Source organism: Pyrgilauda ruficollis, unplaced genomic scaffold (assembly GCF_017590135.1).
Source record: "Pyrgilauda ruficollis isolate IOZ18807 unplaced genomic scaffold, ASM1759013v1 scaffold158, whole genome shotgun sequence".
Taxonomy (NCBI): Eukaryota; Metazoa; Chordata; class Aves; order Passeriformes; family Passeridae; genus Pyrgilauda; species Pyrgilauda ruficollis.
This window is the reverse complement of record NW_024514543.1, coordinates 108,029-127,442: the sequence shown is the minus strand read 5'-3', so window position 1 is coordinate 127,442 and position 19,414 is coordinate 108,029. Positions and strand designations below refer to the sequence as shown.

General features: G+C 39.0%; 1 protein-coding gene across 1 annotated transcript in view; it reads right to left on the bottom strand.

The window, feature by feature from the left end:
* Window positions 1-5,412: 5,412 nt before the first annotated feature.
* Window positions 5,413-19,414, bottom strand: part of RSF1 (remodeling and spacing factor 1) — a 60,612-nt gene continuing 46,610 nt past the window's right edge. Inside the window, exons 10-16 of the mRNA XM_041461944.1 lie at window positions 18,210-18,264; window positions 16,815-16,921; window positions 13,783-13,850; window positions 12,479-12,686; window positions 10,564-10,787; window positions 8,396-8,587; window positions 5,413-6,710 (exon numbers count right to left, since the gene is read on the bottom strand). Of these exons, the coding sequence (XP_041317878.1) occupies window positions 6,136-6,710; window positions 8,396-8,587; window positions 10,564-10,787; window positions 12,479-12,686; window positions 13,783-13,850; window positions 16,815-16,921; window positions 18,210-18,264 (1,429 nt within the window). The 3' untranslated portion in view covers window positions 5,413-6,135. The remainder of the gene's footprint in view (window positions 6,711-8,395; window positions 8,588-10,563; window positions 10,788-12,478; window positions 12,687-13,782; window positions 13,851-16,814; window positions 16,922-18,209; window positions 18,265-19,414) is intronic.

Here is a 19,414-nt window from a genome sequence, read left to right as displayed (position 1 = left end):
CAAAATGGAAAACTAAACAAGGCTTATTATGATTTGACTTCCTTTCCTACCTCTACCTTGAGTGGCAGATCAGCATCTATTAACAAAGAGTGCACTGGTCTATCATGTATTTTTGCAGAAGGACTTTATCCCTTAAGTAGAACCACTTAAGTTCAGACAGACTGATCCAAGTTCAGTTGTGTGGGACACAGGAAGAGGAACAAACAAGAAAGTGAACTGTGTGGACTGTGACTGTCATCCCTGGAGACAAACATTGTCATAATATTCTACGGACTGCTCCTAATTTTTTCTACATCCACATTGCACTGATGGAGGAACATTATTTATTCCCTCAAGGAAGGAGACATCAAGTACATTTTCCAGTTACTTTGAAAATCAGGATGAGAAAAGGAGGGTATCGGGATGATTCTCCTAAATGGAGACCTTCCTTTGGAAATCCAGCCTTTAAAGAGCAAGTCACAAGTAGTTTCTAGGCCTGTCCAAGACCTCTCTTGCAAATGGCATGAGTTTGCATACACACTATTCCATTCCACTTCCCTCCATCCATTCCCCATCTCCCTGTTATTGGAACAAGCATCCAAACAGCAGGAGCGAGTGACTGTCTGCACCTGGGGAGCCGGTGAGACTGACTATACACAAAGTGCTGCAAAGTGCACAAAGTAAACCAGCCGAACAAACGCTCAGCTCTCCTCAGCAACCTTTGGGGTTGTATGGAGCAACAGCAGATCTACTGGCAGGCACGTGTGCCCCTCTAACTGCAATGCTGTCCCCTCTCCTGCTCCTCAGCTCGAGTGTGGGGGCCCAGCCTTTACAAGATGATAGTCGAAAACCCAAGCTGTAAGACTTGCCTTTAATTGCAGTTGAATCTGAATGCTTTACACCATAGATTCAACTCTAAAAACTTATCTACTTTAGAGTGTTTTATTCTTTCCTCCAGAAGCTCCCTGCAGTCTTTTATTTACATGTTATACTAAGCAATATACATCTTCTGCAATGTACAAAGTAAGTTAAATTACTCTGAAGTGTTGGGACAACCATTCCCATGTTTCTGTTGTTTGGAACTACCTTGGTTAGTTACACCTAATCCAGAAGAAGAGCTTGGTAAGTGATGTGACTTTCCAAAGTGACTAGTAATCCTCAATACCCCATCTGCTGGGTCTCCAGAAATAATTTCCAACTGATAAATATTTCTGAAGCTAGAACTCTCCATTAGGCCTCAGACTGGGTAAAGCATCAAAGATTAGTCACAGAATTTTTCTTATATCAGGATATACTAGCAAAAAAAAAAAAAAAAAAAAAAAAAAAAAAAAAAAAAAAAAAACCAAAAAAACCCCCAAAAAAAAAAAAAAAAAAAAAAAAAAAAAAAAAAAAAAAAAAAAAACCCAAATAGATAATTTCTGCTGGATTTTTTTACTTTCTGTCTTCCAACATTTTAAGTGAGATACAGTCCCTATGCTAACTGTTAGGGAAGGGGAGGCAGAACAGATTACCAGTAAATGCGATCTTGATCCTGTAAATCCTTACTTGGGACAATATCCTAAATGCTTCTATGGAAGTTTTGAACACTTAAAGACTTGGAAAATTCTGCTGCTGCCTTATTTCTAGAGATTCCCATACCATATTCAATGCAAATTTATTCCCAAATTTGCATTTGGGAAATGCAATGAAACAGCATTTGAAGATACTTGATCTTCTACATATATTTATATATATATTTAAGGATTTTATCCACCCATCAAACCAGAAGCATACATCAAATGCAAATACATACCTAGGGTACACACTGCACATCAGAACCACATTACAAGTCTGTGAATAGTAGTCACTGCACATGTATCAGACCCAATTTTCAAGGCCTATATAAAGCTTTTTTGAATTAGATTATACAAATCTCTTTGTCAGACCAGTTCTGGGGGCGAGCATTACTGCCATGATTTATTTAAATCACTGTGTACAAAGTGAATTTAAAAAAGCAGGTGCCGTAAAAACTCCCTGTTTACTTTTCATAAAAGAAGTTTGTAAAAATATGTGATTTGAAATCATTATTTGATGGTTTAGACTAGAACTTCCTACTGCAAAAACTGAAAACCATGTTATTATAAGCACCTGAAAACAGAGGTATAAAATGGACCCCCTGACAATGAAGGATTAAAATTATTACACAGTCGCAGCATCTGGATACCAGTGTAGTTTAAATAACAGATGTAAAGAAAAATCAGAACAAGTGTACCACTACCATACAATTTTTCTTTTGTGAACATGTATCTTTTGCCCCTTGAGCTTCTCAATGTAAGGTCTCTCACCAAGAGCTTAGACACAGCAATTAGAAAACAGAAGTGAACAGAAAACAAGTCCAACTAAGTCATTAGCTCCCATAATATGGAGAGTAACCGAGACACTTAATACAATAAAATCTCAAAGGTGACACTTCAAAAATGAGCTTCTTTTAATAAAGTGTCTCTTGTTTCTCTTAAGTGCTGCTAGACCAGAACAATCTATTTGTTCAAAAAAATAGTCAGGAAGATGCAGTAATTTCAAAATGTAATTTAGCATGTACAAAATGAACGTATCAAAGAGCTGATTGTTCAGCACTGACCTTGCCAACTAAGGGCTGTTAAATATGATATCACTTTCCATCTTATATCAAGAATATGCTCAAGTTTATCAGACTCAACAACCAGAAGACAGCAACTGTGGTGAAACCAACCCAGTTGTTAATTCTATCCCCCTTCTGCTTAGATCAACACACCCCATTCATTACTGCAGTGGCCCTGCTTGTGTGCTTTTTATCACTGAGTCACTGCAGCAACACACAGGGAAGCGAACAGCCAACATTTATCCTGGTGGCACAAAAAAATCCACTCCTCCACTTGATCTAGATGTTCTTCTTCCCAGCAGTGCTATTTAGAGTACACATAGAAATCAGCTTTCTTCCCAGTCAGTTATATACAAAAGAGCTTGCTGGTAAAAAAAGACAAAGCTGTTAGTGACAATCTGTGTGGAATAAACAAGAGTTTGTTGAATAAATGCTCAGCATGTTCACCCAGTAGCTGCTTGATCTCATTAAAAACAATCCCTTACCTGCTTCCATTTCCCACACGGTTTGAGCTTTAAGCCCAAACCTATACCTGAAGATCACTGTTAACTAACTTCTGATCTCACACTGTGCACAGAAGGGCACAAGACTGTAAGGACACCAGGAAGACATTTTCGCTGAGGAATCACATATCCATACTGTAACAGCATGAACCCTGTGTGATAGCCGGCCTCTTGTCGGAAAACGCCATCTTCCCAAATAGGAGATGATAAATTTTCCACCAAGCAGAAAGCCTTAAAAATGACAGAAATACCAAGTTTTAAAACAGTAATATTTTCCAGAGCATTTTTTTTCCATTTTTCCTTGCACATCATTCCCACTGATCTACGGAGGAACTCTAGATCCTATGCGATGAAGCCATCTCAGGTACTAAGGGTGACCTATTAGAAGACAGAAAAGTTGCTTTTAAGAAGAGACCCTATAGAAAGTAGAACTTGGTAACAACTGGCCATTTTTAAAACATGACACTTCTGATGCAAGCTTCAATTTTGCTTCCTGGTCTTTCCTGCTTTTACATAGCTCTAGCTCAGTACTCTATTTTTCTCATGATCGGTATATCCAGAATTGTAACTCTTTTGAATTTTCTTACATACACAAGTACCTCCCCACTAAGTATTTAGCATTTGGAGTTGACTCTACAAGCAAACATGTTTGATCAGATAATAAAAGACTCCATCAGGCAGCAAAGGAAAACATGGCACTGCCAAAACAAATGAGGAACTATAGAGTCCACAGAGTTGATGGATGTGAATCAGTTTGCACTGCAAGAATTAGAAATGCTCAGCAACTACTATCATGGACAAGTGGAAGCCTTATGTTCTTACTTGTTCTAATACCCAAGTATATTAGAATTTAGAAGCACTACATTTATGCATCACCTAGGCAAAGAAAAGCACTAGAGCAGCTTAAAACACTACATATGCTTTTAAGAACTCATTCCAAGCTTCTGTGGCTCTTCACTACCCTGTTTTAATAATTTAACTGTTAATTGTTAACATCAGTAAGGTAGGAAAAATTTAATCTTTGATGAAATTAAATTGTCATGTAGAGAGTGATTTCTCTTTGTTTTTAATCACAAGCCTGCATAGCACAGCAGATAATGAGCAAGTTCCATCTTTTTGCATCTTTCTGATCCTAGTTTTATAGCAGGATATGTGCACTGCTAGAACTCAAATAAGTAAGAGTCACAGAGTGGTTCTGACAGACCCGGGGGAGAAAGAGGTGGGGAAACAAAACTAAGATTTTAAAGACCAGAAGGTAGGTAAAATTTGGATCTAGGTTTTCTAGAGAGGTATTTAGTAAAGGCCTAATGCTGGTTTTAGTACAAGAAAACAGAAGTGCTTAATGACTAACTAGTAAATACAAAATAATGGAAGGGAATCAGGTGGGGCAGGAAAGGAGAACTCACTCCTCAGTGGCAGCAGCAGCTTTGGTGCATCCATTGCCGGCAATGGACATAAACACCAGTCAAAAATCCAAATCTCAGCGCAAAAGGATTAACAGATGTGACCTTTTTGGATTTCAGTGTTTGGCAGATCTGTCTGAGCTGTGTCCTGTAACATGTACAAATGCTACAGCCTGCATCTTAATCAGAGTAAAGAGAAAACTGAATGCTCTTGATGTGGCCCATGTTGATTTGAGGGGGGGGTTTATTCTTCCATTGTCTTTTTTTCCCCCACCTTGAATAAAAACACATATACTTCATGCCTGCTGAAAAGTTGATGAGATGTCTTGGAGCCAAGCGTTTTCTCTCAGAAACTCTGCCTTCTTGAAATCAGTTGGTCACATGACAGTTATTAAAATGTATTTTAAGAAAATTCTAATGGCCAAAGGCCAACAACTACATTCAAAACCTGCTAATACATCCAGGCAGATAAGCAAAACCAAAACAAAAACACACACAAACCTTAAACAGGAAACCTCCAAAAGGAAAACTGTTCCATTTGTTTACTTCAATTTGAAGTAGATATTAAGGGCATGAATGGACCAGTCATGGTTTATTTGAAAATCCCTCCATCCTCTTATGCACTGTCATTCTGTGGTCAATGCCATTTGTACAAACACATTTTGTTCAGAATACTCCAACTGGTTATGAAACTCACGTGGCCGGGCAGCGACTGCAGGGTTCTTTTGTCTGTAAAAGTCTGCAGTGCTTACAGACTTACTTGACATCCAGCTTAGAGACTTAGTCGACATCAATACGTCCTCCCACTAGACACTGTGCATTGAAGGCCATCTGATGAACTGTGCATGAGATCACTTTAGAAATTCATGGCTAGAGTGTTTCGACTGTCAAAAACTTCATTACAGTACACTTCACTGTACAAACATTTTAAAGGATGTTTATTAGGAAAGTCTGCAAGTCATAATGAATAGCAGAGTTCTTGTTTATGGTACCTTCTTGGCCTCTAATAATTCTGTTTGCCTCCAGTATTAAAATCAAACTGCTTCCATGAAGGTGATTACTAAAATGAGCTATGGTATGTTAACCTACAACTCACAAAATGCGACAGTACAGACATTAATTTTGCTTTTAACTGTCTGTTAAGTTGTAATCTAAGTTGTGAACATTTAAATATAATATATATCTCATATGAAAAAGCTAAAGCACAAGTGCTTCTGCACCACCCCCCTCCCGTCCCCCCACCCCTTGAGCCAAACCCACCCCAGTTCCGGTTTGGGCCCTGACTGATTTGGAATGCTTTCTTAGGCCACCCATTTCCACAAATTTGTATGCACTCAGGAAATATAAAGTCAAAAATATACAAATCTCTTGTTGTTATAAGGTTTTTGTGAGTGAAATTACCCAGGACCATGGACTTGGAAGGAGAAGGGGGGGTAAGAGAGGGAATTTACAGCAATTCATCTTCAAAGTTCAAAACTGGTCACTTCACAGAAAGACTGCAGGACTGGTGAAATTCTTGCTTCTAGAAAGTGATACTGTAGTGGAGAATTTTCTAGGAAAAATAAAACAACTTTTAATAACTGGCCCGCTGGTATGAGCTACCGTGGAATAAATTAGCACAAAAATGGAAGTCTTATAACTGTTCACTGTTACAGACGTAATCAACAAGGTCAGTCACTCTCAAAAGTTCATCTTCATCTTCCTCCGGCCCTACCGCTTCCTGCCCGCTCCCTGTCCCATTGGGCGCCAGGCTGGCGCTGGCTGTGCTGTCCTTGGGGGCCTGGGTCTTCTCGCTTGGCTTGCCAATCAAGTTCTCAATGGTTTTCCCTGGGCTCTGTCCGTTGGTGGAAGGCAAGTCCACCAGGCTGTAGTCCAAAGGGCTCTCTACTTTCCCTACATTATCAAAGTCATCTTCGTCATCGCTCTCTATCCGGTAGCAGTGCTTCTTGGGGTTGTCTTGGGGGGCTTGTGCTGCTGGCAGCTTATCTGCAGGAGTGGGGGTTTCTGCGTCGTCGTTTGCATTTTCACACGCATCTTCCTCGTCGGTCTCAATTCGATTCAGGCGTTTGCGGACAGGCTTCCCTTCCTCCTCCTCATCCTCTCCTTCTTCCTCGGAATAGTCGTCTGTACTTCGCCGACGTTTTCTAATCAGTCGCTTTGACTCCTTTGTGGATTCATCATCTTCAGAGTTCTTAGATGTGTAGCTCTCTGGAAGAAGCAGCAGACTTAGAGCCATTAGTAAATCTCAGTGCAACATTTATTGTTTATCTTTCACACTCATGAACAAGACAGCTCTCTGAGCACACACATTTCTGTCTCCTTCCCCAGGTTCCCCAACCAAGCCAAAAGGCTTGCATTCTTTTTACTTTTTACATTAACTTCTAATGCAGAATGTATTAACAATTTATGGATATTCTGTTTCCAATCTGAGGAGTACCAGAGGCTTTGGAAGTAGTTGTGTTCTCCCCTAAAACTGGTAACTCCACACTGGGAATAAGGCAGAACTGCATTCCTTGTCTCACAGTATGTGCTTCATTTGCACCCTGACAGAAACTCAGAACTCAAATAATGGCCTGCTCTACCATAAAATTCATATATCTACACACACACACACACACAGAGAGCTGTACTATACCCCTGCCACCCCCAAATTATATACAACTTATTCTTTTAATGGGAGGCTTGGTGTTTTGGCAAATTGGAATACTGCCTACACCCTGACAGCCTTTACACTCATCTTTGGTGACTGTGGTGAGAAAAAATGGAAACTGAAAAACCAAATAGCAAACATAATTTGTTGTCTCTTTGTGATTTCCATTAGAAATCACGGGAATTTTCATTTTAAAGGCTATTATTTAATGTAGGTTCAAGATGACTGAGACTGTCAGTGTTCCTCTATTTTTAAAGTAATTACAATTCCAGTAACACTGTTATGTGTTTTATGATATATTGTGGGAACTGCATGAGAGTGCTGGAAAGGTGCCAGATGGTGCTGATTTTAATACATGGAAAGCCAATACTAAAAATACCCGAGGAAATGGGACTTCATGAAGAAAAGACAACATCAATCAGGGAATGTTTAAAGCCACTAGTGCTGGCAAAAAAAAAAAAAAGCCACCACAGAGCCTGAGAAAAGGCTGTATTGAAGATCATGTTTTTGAGACACTACAGACTTGCATCACATACTTGTTTTCCTTCACCTAGAGGATACTCTACCCTCTGCAGTCTGAGGAGATCCCTTCCAAAACTGAGGCACTCAGGCTGCCAAGGACAGGTCATTTTCTGAGGAAGCCTGGTATCCATTGCAATCTGCACCGCTCAGCATTCAGAAAGCCAGAGCTAAGGTCTGATAATCCAAGCACCCACAATCCAAACCAGCCAAAGCCACTGGCTGATTTTGTAAACAAAGCACACCAGTCACTCATGGTGTGCCTGACATTACTGAGAGAGGCTTCCTTTGCACTTGGCACAGCTCCTTGAACAGGAGATGGAATGAGTCTGAACCACCAGCACAAACACAGTCAGGGCACCAGTGGCAATGCCCTTCCTCTTACATATGAGAATCTTTAGAGGCTGGTGGGATGCAGCTTTGTGACCTCTTAAGAGAAAAATGGTGAAAGAGTTGTATTACTGCCAATTTTGGAATCCCAACACTCTGTGTCAGGCACAGTAAATTCACACCTGGAAGTCAGGATTAGGGGCAATGATAAATTTGAGAAGTGACTCAGTGCATCATAAAGTACCCGTGGGCTGTGTCAGAAGGAAAGAGTTTCTGAGAAACATCAAGGAACTCTAGAAAGACAATTCTTTGAAATCTTAGAACTATGTAACTTTCCCTTCATGCTGATGCTGACATACACATGCTCCTGGAAATGCTGGACTGTTTATTTTACCTTCGCTATCTGAAGTGGAGAGCCTGCGTTTATGAACTCTTCTCAACTCCTTCCCATATCGGACACTTTTCTGTGAGCCATCACTTTCTGAATCTTCCTTATAATTAACTTGTCTCTTCTGATTCCGTCTTGATCTTCTCCTCCTAGTTTCCAGGTAATCATCATCACTGTAATCTGTGTAATCACCACTCTCTGTATGGAACAAAACAGTGATGTGCATTAGTCCATCAAAGCAAACTGCCTCACACAAAAAAATTTAGGTAAGTTTCCTAATTCAGATAGTTTCCTTACGGTGTTTTTGTTGCCTCATCTCTACTGCTGTCAAAGACGTCTCTACAACTCCTGACAGTGGAAACAACCTTACTGAAGTGGAGTTGATGGCACACATTACCAGTGTCTCAGGAGAGTCTGTTCTGCTTTTAAAATTTAAAAAATGTGTACTCTACTAGAAGACTTTTAAGAACGGATAGATGAAAAATGACTGACAAGATGAAACTCCAAGATCTGAGTTATCTAAGTTAACAACAAAAACCAGTTTCACTCAATTGTGGGTTTGCTTAAAACAGAAACCATACAGAAGAAACTTACCATCAATCACAGTTCTTCCTGCACCAGTCTACTGCAGCTAGTGTCTTCAAAAATTAAATTTATTTACATCAGTTGAAAATAGCCTCAAATCAACTTCATCTGCTTTTCACTGAGCTATGCCAGAACCATTATCCCAAGATACATTTCTATAGAAGTCACACACTGTTTCTAAGTTAGAGATTGACATGAGCCACAGATCTAAGTGGCATCCTCTTTACTTCCTAAAATATTAGACAAAGAAAGAGAGCAAGTCAGCAAGAACAACCAGCTTTAGAAATTTTCTGGAGACTGATTTTAGAAAATCTCTGGAGACTGAAAATAAAGCCTCTTGCAGGGCACCTGATTTCCTTAGCTGAAAACGGGCTTAAAGCAGGATCCTGATGGACAATAATGAGGGTAAGAGAGAAACAGAAACACACAGTTAACATTATACTTTTAGATATATATGTAATTAAAAAGGAATCAGTTGATTTTATTACAGATGTGTGTCCATCAGGAAACAAACCTGTGCATTACAGAACAGATAATGACTTCTGCCAGTATCTCCATTGATAAGAGATGATCAGTGCAATGATGCATTGAGGACAGGGAGATAACAATCCCTCTAATCACTCATATAGTTGTCTTGATCTGTCCGTGTATGAACCTTCCTTTTGGAAATCAGTACTCCAAAGCAACTTACTCCAACATGTTCCTCATCTATATTCTAGACAGACAGATATTCTAGACAGACAGATAAAACACTGGAAAGATAACACACACTGCAGTAAGGTAACACCCCAGTATAGTTAAAATCTGAAATTCACAAGAAGAGTGAGAAAAAATGAATGCTTATGTATATGGCACCATATACATAAGCACTCATTTTATATTATACATATACACTTGAGACACAGACAATAGTCTGTGTCTCAAATGAAGCAGAAACAAGGAGGACAGTCTTTAGAGAAAGATGTTGATCATGAAGAGGTTTATGTAGTGCACAGGTACTATTCTCACACTTCAAACCATGCCAAGAGAAAATGAAGTAGTTGAAGGACAAGTAGAATAAAGTGAACTATTAGGTTCTGCTGCAATGCAAGAGTCTTTAGTTACTGAAGATTTTAAGATAATTTTAGGAGAGATTCAAGGTGTCATTCTTTGCTTTCAAGCCTCCCAGAAAACACAGAATGCCATACAACTGAAGTCTACTTTGCTATAAAAGTGTCAGAAAATGTTTCTTTCAGAATCTTTTTCATAGGTGTGTTCAGAAGGTCTTCTACTAGCTATAAAGAAGGACGCTTTTGAACCGCTTTCCTATAATCATGTGCCCAACAGGAGAGGTACAGAGGTAGCTGCAACTATCCACAATGGTGGCCTCTAGAATCATAGCACAAGCATTTAAATACATAATTACCTAGCAATGCAAAGAACCTAGCGCTCAATATCAGCTTCCTGAAAAATACTGACAGCAAACAAGTAGCAAAGATGACTCACCAAAGCAAGCAAACAAGTTAATCACTCATGACAGAAACTCAGGCTGCCATTCTCACTATCTCCAGAAGAGAGTACTTAAAATATCAAAGATTGCTTATACTCACCTGACTCTCTGCTTGAATTGTCCTCAGACTCTTCATCTTCATCATCTTCAGAGTATTTTTTCTTGACTGTTTTCCTTCGTAACCGCCTGCTTTGCCTCATGGGCCTGGAGAGGTGTCGCCTGGATATGCGGGCGCAGAACTCAGAGTCACTGTCCTCGTTTGATGGTGGGTCATCTTCACTTTCATCCAGATTTTCCTCTGATATAACAAACTCATCTTGAGATCTGTTCAAAGGAAAACCCCAGACAACAGAGATAGGTATCACAACCGAAGGATTAAGCTAATACTTGTATTTTACAAGCAAGTGATAAGTATCATTTTACACAAAACAAAAAATGCACAAATCTTATCATGAGGAGCAAAGACCCAGAGAGAGCAAGCTGCCATCACTGATAGAAGGTTTCAGCTGTGTATTTGGGATACGGCTCTACAGTGCATGACATTAAACAGCAGACTACAACAGCAGGTGGATATAAACACTCTGTCAAACCAACCCTGCAGGTGGCATTAACACAGGACATCTAGAGTGTTCATATTGTTCATTGCAATGTAATGTCTGCATAGCAGTAATTGTGGAGGGAAAAAACCACCAACCATGTTCTAGCAAAGGTGACCTTTCCTTCACAACCCCAGAACTGTCCCACACGATTTCCCAGAATTAGAATATTGTGTCTTAATACAAAACTATGGTTCTAATGTAAAACATGTACTTCACAACCTTATAAGCTTGGAACATTCCCATAATTTCAAGTGAGTCAAGGCTTTTCTAAAAACCATCAAACACTAAAGGTACACTTGCATTTGGCTTCCAGCCGAATCTAAATCCCAGTGTGAGATCCAGAAGGCCCTAAGCAGAGGATGGAGTTGAAAATGCATGAGCACACTTTAACAGATCAATGCATGATTAATTTTGTGATATTTCCACAAGCTACACTCACTGATTGGAAATTTCCAGCACACGTAGCTCAATTATTCAGAGTGCCAGTGAAATGTCCTCAGTATGGTCACAGGTGAAAAACAAAGCTAAAAATTTACATTTATCTTGTATAAATTTTCTATACACTTAGTAAATTGACTCAATGATTGGTGTAAATCTTTAAACGTTGCTGGTAAAGAGCCTACAGCCTTGTGCCTGCTTTATAATGTTGCTTCACTGAGGCATAAAGTTAATCTGAAATTATCAGTTTTTTTAACATCTGTAATTGCCCAGACTGAATGATGAGAAATTCTGTGGAAAGTGAGTTTCAGTCAGCCAGAGCAATGACATATATTTGTTTTTTACAGTATAAGCCATTTCTTTGACTGTTTTCAAACTCTACCTCCTACAGAGCAGCAATCAAGAACTAATTTCAGAATCTGCCTGACAGGCTTTATATGCTCTAAATAATGAAAATTTTCCTCTTCCAATTTCTAAATGACAATCAGGCCAACAGAATCCCATAAAATAGGAATTTTCAACTCTAATTTTTAAAAGGGAACAACCAGCCTCATTTTAGTTACATTTTTGTTACAGATTTCTGCTCGACTGTCACATCAGCCAGAGAACTGAGCTCACCTGGCTCCTTCACTAACAGAAGCCTGTAGTAAGGCCTCAAACATCACAGTAATGTTTCCAGAATGTATTATGCTTAAAACACAGATTGGATGATGTCAACACATGGATCCAGAATGCAGTTTTTCTAGTACAATGTTCCCCTAGGCCAGGAGGACTCCAGGGTAGGGGGTTTGGAACTGGATGATCTTTAAGGTCCCTTTCAACCCAAACCATTCTATCATTCTTTGACTTTTACTGGCAATGTGCAGTGCCATTCCAGCACTGGGAACACGCTCCTGATGATCATGTTAGGAGCACTCCAGAGTCACAGAAGCCTGCAGAGGTCAGTGACTTGTGATGGAAGTTAAATTGCAGACCTACCCATCACTGATCTTGAATTCATCCTCACTCTCTTCTTCATCCATGTTACTGTCACTATCCAAGTCATTTAGTCGCCGTCGTTTCTTGCGTCGTGCTGCAGCAGCCCTTTGTGGTCGCTTGTTTTCCTTCCTTTCTTCCTCTAGAATTGTGGAAATGTCTTTTCCACGGTGACCTGTGATATTTGACATGTCTTTGCCTCTGCCAATGCCTGAATTCAGTAACAGAAAGGGGAAACAATAGCAAGTTTATTTTCTTGTTTAACTTTCTACAGATCTTTCTTGCATATACCTACCTTCAGTTTATTTTCTGTCAAGCAGAACAGTTTCTTGTCAAGCAAGACTCTGTCCAGAGTCTTGCTGCTGACATACACAGCCCAGCTGTGGTCACTTGGAAATACTGAGGTCCATGCAGAAGGTCTTGGTTAAGTGTCTGCATTCTGATACTCAACCCCAAAGCACACTATTACCACGCCAGTGCCTTTTGAGAGGGAAATTACCAGAAAATACACTTTTTTTCATAATGCTGAATATCCTTCTTGGGAGATGAAGGGTTTGAGTTGTGGTTTGGCCAAGAAGAGGAGTTTTTGAAAAGGTGCTTTAGGGTTGAGACTTAGTTACGTTTACTGTAATGGACCTTGTGTTACACACTCACAGATTTTCAAATTGTCTGCACACATCCACGAGCATCTGACACTGGTGAGTGTCTGGAGGTGCCACAGGCCAAACAACTGAGGGACAATGTTTTATGGCTGTTTTCTTCAGGTAAGGTGATGCAGAAGCACAAATCCACCTTCATCCCTCTCAGATAGTGGTGAAGATCTCTGTTTTGGTCACATGTTGCCTTAACAGGCAACAAAGAACAGAATTTCACTTTTTTGTGTTCAGATGAGAAGTGCAAACAGAGCTGGATGAATATTAAGACAATTTGCTACACCCAGTATTTTAGAAGGTCCATCTGCAGACCAGTTAGTGAGTCCTCTTTTTACAGGGGACAAATGTCAATAGCACTGCTGCCATTCCAATCCAAATCCAAAACTTACTCATTACATATATAAAAACCTGTGCAGGCCGGATTTAACTATCAACTTTTACTAATTTTCTGACATCTTTTGGCAGTATGGGATGGTTACTCCTAAGGGAAATTATTTAGTTCACATCCAAAAATACAGCACTAAAAAAAATCCCAGGCAAACTACACGGTTTAAAAGGAGAGGGTTATATGTGTTGCTTCTCATATCAAAATAAATTTGCTCTCCATCTACTCATCACCATTGCAATGCAAAACAAGTAACATCAGAAACATACCTCCTCCATCAGCCTCCTTGATATCATCTTCAATTGCCTCATCAATTGCCTCATCAAATTCATCAAACCTAAAAATAACAGCTTCCATTTACCACTTTGAAGTGAACCTTAATTAAATTGTTATAAAAACATACCTCAAAATCTGAAGAAATTACACTGCACAGAGTGGGCTGGATACATAATTAACCGAAATCATGGGCCAGAATTTTTTTTAAATGGCTATTTTATTATCAAAGTTGTGTTTCTTACTTCTATTTTCTTGCGGATTATTTACCATTGCCTGTCTTACTATTGAGTTACATGAACAGAAATCCCCTCCCATTTTACACAACAGGCCTCTGAATTTAAACACATATAATCTGAAAGTTATTTAAAATAGTTTCAATAGCATTTTCACACAAATTCATCTTTTTTTTCCACAACTTTTATTAGATTACATTAGCTCTACCAACCTTCAAAACAGCCTGAGAATCATCTATTAAAATCAAAGTACAACTCTTTTTTCTGTCCACATTTTCCTTCAGAACTGATTTCACATAGCTGCTTTCTACTCTGAAAGCTCATGATACTTTTATGGATCTGCAACATTCTAAGCTGAACAGATAAAATAAAACACAAAGTACAAAGTTCCTCATAAATCTACATAAGTAAGTTGTAATGCAATGTTACATAACTGAATAGGACACAAAAAAGCAAAGTCTTTGAGTTTGCTTGTCCTGCAACAGCTTTTATAAAACTGTATAAATCTCTGCGCTCTGAGTAACTCATTTAAAGAAAAAAGCAAACTGAAGAAAAAAGATCCAATCCTTTCAACACAGATTATCTCAGTTTGTTTCTTCAGTTATGAATTCAAATTCCATAAAAAAGGATTATCTGTTCAAAAAAATAGATGCCTTGAGCTCCAACATGAGAAAGTACAAATTTTATTAACTATATAGAAAATAAGACTTTTTATTTAGATGCAAATTCTTCTTCTCATTTTTTAAAAAGTTATTTGTCGCACTTTCTTCAGATACAGACAACTAACAACTGGACAATACATTCATTAAAGATTCTGCTTCTCAGTCACGAAAGAAAGATTACAGTTATAATTACCTTGGTCCTCCATAGGAACCTCCAGCAGTACAAGAAAAAAATAAATCTAATACTTTACTCTTTATTCCAATACTAAGCACAAAACACTTTCTCCTTTATAAATAAGGTGATGGACTTCTGATATCTTTATATTCCTTAGGAACAACTGCATGCCACTCTCAAGGCCGCTTTACCCAGCAAGGAAATAACTCTGAAATTATTCCATCAGTAAGACTAGTTCCACATTACTTAAACACTGTTTTCCCTCCACACAGCTAAAAAAAAAATACTCTTTAAAATGTAAGAAATCACTTAATGCTTTCAAACCACTGCTAACAAATAATCTGAGTTCAGCCATGGGTGAGCTGACAGCTGCTTGTCCATTAGGTGTAATGGTACATAATTTCTTCTGCTGCTGCTTCATTCATAATGCAGGTTATTGCTAACTTGCTCATGAAAGGACTCAACAGAAGGGTGAAACAAAGGGATTACAGATTCCTTAGAGAACGAGGAGGGTCCACAATACAGATCTGTTTCCTATTGGAATAAAACTTCAAGCATTTATTTTCCCCTGCTGTCACAACTTTTAGTGACACCAGTGGAACTTCACTGCAGATATATACATCTGACACACTGATATGTGTAATATTTTCACCACCTCAAACTTATGTGTATGATGTAGTCTGTAAGAAAGATTATTACTTTTTATCAGAAGACTGATTTTTCTGAAATATTATATTCAATAAAAATTTACTGCCATTGCACAACATGAGTCCTGCTGAAGTCGTGCCACCCACACCCTACAGGCAAGGAGTTTTTTTCTCCTGGTCAGATGCTGCCTGACTTGGCATTAACATGATAGCAGATCTGTGTAGTCTTGCCTGTAGCATAACATTCCCTACAGGAATGCTTAATATCCCAAAGCAGCAATGGCATTTTCTTTAGTGTGACTTCTGCTGTTCGTTCAAAAAGTTACCAAAATCCAACAGCCAAGCAAAGTCAAACTGAGTGTTCTGACCAGGCTGGAAAACTCAGCCTATGCAAATGCCATGCCTCTCCTCAGCAGCCAAACCAGGTTGACTATAAATCCAGTGATGGTTATTGTTGGAAAGTTTGCTATTCTAGTATTGGAATGTTATAGTTTTTGATTATAAAGTTTACACAGAGCAACTACTGGAAAGATAGAGGCTTTTTTTTTATATTCCAAATGCATCTGGGACAAACTACCAAAATCTCTCAGGCAAGTACATTATTTTCTAATCCCAAGGGCATTTTACTTGCCTGGTGGACTGAAGATGATACAGAGTGTCACAAGGTATTATTCAGAAAGCAGTTTATAAAAACAACTTGGTAATACACTGAGAACAAAAGTTGTTATTAAAATCATGCTGAAGTTCGAAAACCTTAGTGACCTATTCTACTTTCAGAATGCAGAATCTTGGCACTTGCATTTACTAATTGCATTTTTGTCAAAATTTCTCTAAAGAGTTACAGATTTCTCTAAAGAGTTGCATTTTTAGATGCACTGTGTGATAACTACATTTTAAGTTTCATGCCTCTTTCTTGTAAGGAAGGTCTAATGTGCGGAGGGGGAAGATAGCAAGGAATTGAAGGCCATTAGAGACACAAGGAGAAGTCTCCCGTGCAAGAGAAAGGAAAGGTTTAATTCACCTGCTTTAACTCACTCCAGAAATTGCAGCAGTACCAAAACCTTCTCCAGTATTCCTGAACAAAACACCATATACATTTTCATTTTTTTTAATGCATCACCCCTTCACCATACCACCTTATGCTCTCACCACCACTGAGCATAACCAGTATTCAGAGGAAAGAACAAAGACACTTTAGTTGGGTTTCTCTGTTAAATGTATAAGTTTACATGAGAAGTGGTAGGATGATTCAGAAAGGAAACAACAGCATGACTTTTGCTGTACAAGCTATTTTAACAAGCTGCTGACCTGTAGCTTATGCACTTTCGGGTTCTGGTAGATCTCCTTTCAAGTTTCGATTTGGGCTTTTTGGAATCTTTCTTCTTTTCTTCCTGACCTTCAGGTATTTCTGGCTCCTGTTCAGATAAGACAGAAGTGTCAAAAATGCATTATCTCCTCCTTCCCTTCACACTCATTATGGCTGAACTTGTAATACAAATTATTCCTTCTGTCTAGAAAGCTCATATGCTCAACACAGCACATTTTAACTTGTAATATGGTGACCTATTACAACTGTTCAGGTGAATTTGCACATTTTGCCCTTACAGGCTACGTAACTTTCCAAAAGCAGAATTTAAGGGTTCAGGCCATCGGATCATTGTGTTTATGCTGCAATGCTGAGATCATGCCTCGGCTGATACTCCTAGGACTAGTAAATGTGACAGCTAAACAAACTGTGGTCACCACCTCTACATACTGAGCACAGGGATACCTTTACACAGTGCAGTTTCAATAAAGTTTCACACAGGTGAGTTTTATTATATTGTTTGCAAGTTATTAATTTAAAAGCAAAATAATCTGCCCCCAGGCTGCATTTTTCAAATATTTGCTTTCAGCCATAGATTCTTTTGCAAGTTTGTAAAATCTGTAATCGTTTTTGTGTTATTCAGAGACAGGGAGAAAAAGCTGGCCTTGTTAGAGCCACGCAGAGTGGAAAGTCTATGTTTAAAATGAACAAAAGTTCCATTTTGAACTGCAAAGAACAGATTATATAATTCCAGATGAAAGCATTTGGCTAAGACTTCAAGAGACTTGCTTTAAAGTGTATTTAAGTGAGAAGAGGCTGTTCTTCATGCGAATCAAAGCATTTTTCCTCTTTTCTCAAGGGAAACCATAGGAAAGCATCAGTTAATGAAACAGTAAATATTTACGGTTTTTAAGCACGTGACCTTATCCACTCGTTGAAGGCAAATGCTGTGCTGCCTAGAGATACTACACATTTCCTCTGAATCATAAGAAACATTTGTTTCCTTCAGTTCCAAAGGAAAGCCGTGACAATTAGCTCAGACCTAGTTAACTGCACAGCAAATATTAGAGCTAAATAACTGATTCCCACTTTTACAAACTACTGAATATTGAGCACTCAACTCAAAACCCCACTGTAATGGGCAGGGAGTCCTGCAATCCCTCACTGGGAGAAGACTCTGGGTGGCATCAGGTGGCTCTAATAAACACCATAAAGCTCCTTTGGTTTCTCTGACATATTCAGTCTAAAATGAAGGGTCTAGAATTATTTCTGATCTGCATATAGATTGATTTTTCTTCCCAAGATGCTACTAGCACCTATGACACAGCACTGAGAGACTTCTTCCCTGAGAAGTTTGGAAAATAAAACAAAAATACCACATAGACACACTAGCTTACCTGAGGTGGAATGATGTTCTCAATACTGATACCCACGTACACCAATCGCTCTTTTCTTGAGGAGAGAAAGAAAATGAAAATAAGCTTACAGAAAGTCTGCAAACATCTAAAATAAAGCTCTAATCAGCACCATTTGAAGTCCTTACCAGGCAGAAGCATCCCAAGAGGATGTTCCAAGTGAAAAGTTATTAAAGTTGGGATTATATGCTAAATCTCATGTGATTACATTTTCTTGAATGTATAATGTAAGAGATTTCCAAAGAGTTCTGACAATCAACAGTACTTGAAGACTTTGGGCAGGCACCACAGAAATTACTGAATTTCTGTATAAAAAACAAGTAAAAACCAACTGAAAAATATTAATGCTGTGATGAAGATTACGTTGTCAGATCTGTAACTACCACCGATCGTGAAGATAAAAAGATAAATGAAAGATAAAATGGGAATTCAGAATCACACTGAACTGGAAAAAATATGTAAAGATAGGATGCAATCCAAAATGGATAAATGCCAGACATTAGACCCAAGCAGGAAGAACCAACTCTAGAAACACCAGGGACAAATAACTGCCTACAGAGCAATTCTTTGCCAGAGAAGAACAGCAAAGATCAGCAGAGTCAAACTGCTGCTCAAAGAACTATGATGACAGATGCATGTGCAAATACAACAACAGCTGACAGGACACCTGAAGGACACCTGCCATGGCAGTCAGTCCTGTTCACACCTGGCTGGAGCACTTAGAGCCATCTGGGCACGACACATTCTCTAAGAAACATGTGATCCAGCTGAAGAGTTCAGATTCAGCCAGTGGGAGTTACTGGAGGGCAGCAGACACATCCTGTAGAGAAGGGCTGAAAAAACAGGATGGATCAGTGTAGAGAACACTTGACCAAAGATGGGAGATAGAGAAGTACTCAAATACAGGACTCTCGTAAGGACAAGCAGGCTGTCCTCCTTGTCAACAGTGTGTTACAGGATTAAATCTATGGAAGCAAAATTCAGTTTAGATTTACCTTTCTTCAACACAGACATTCTGCATCATATGAACTGCCTCGGGGACAATTCAGGCTCCTGAAGGACACAAGTCTTCTCTAAGTCCTGTTGGATCTGTCAGTGTGACTAGAGATGGATTTCCTAACACTTCACAAGCAGCACTACATGCTGATCTTCATGGTGCTGAAGTGAGCTGTACAAAAACAGTCTCT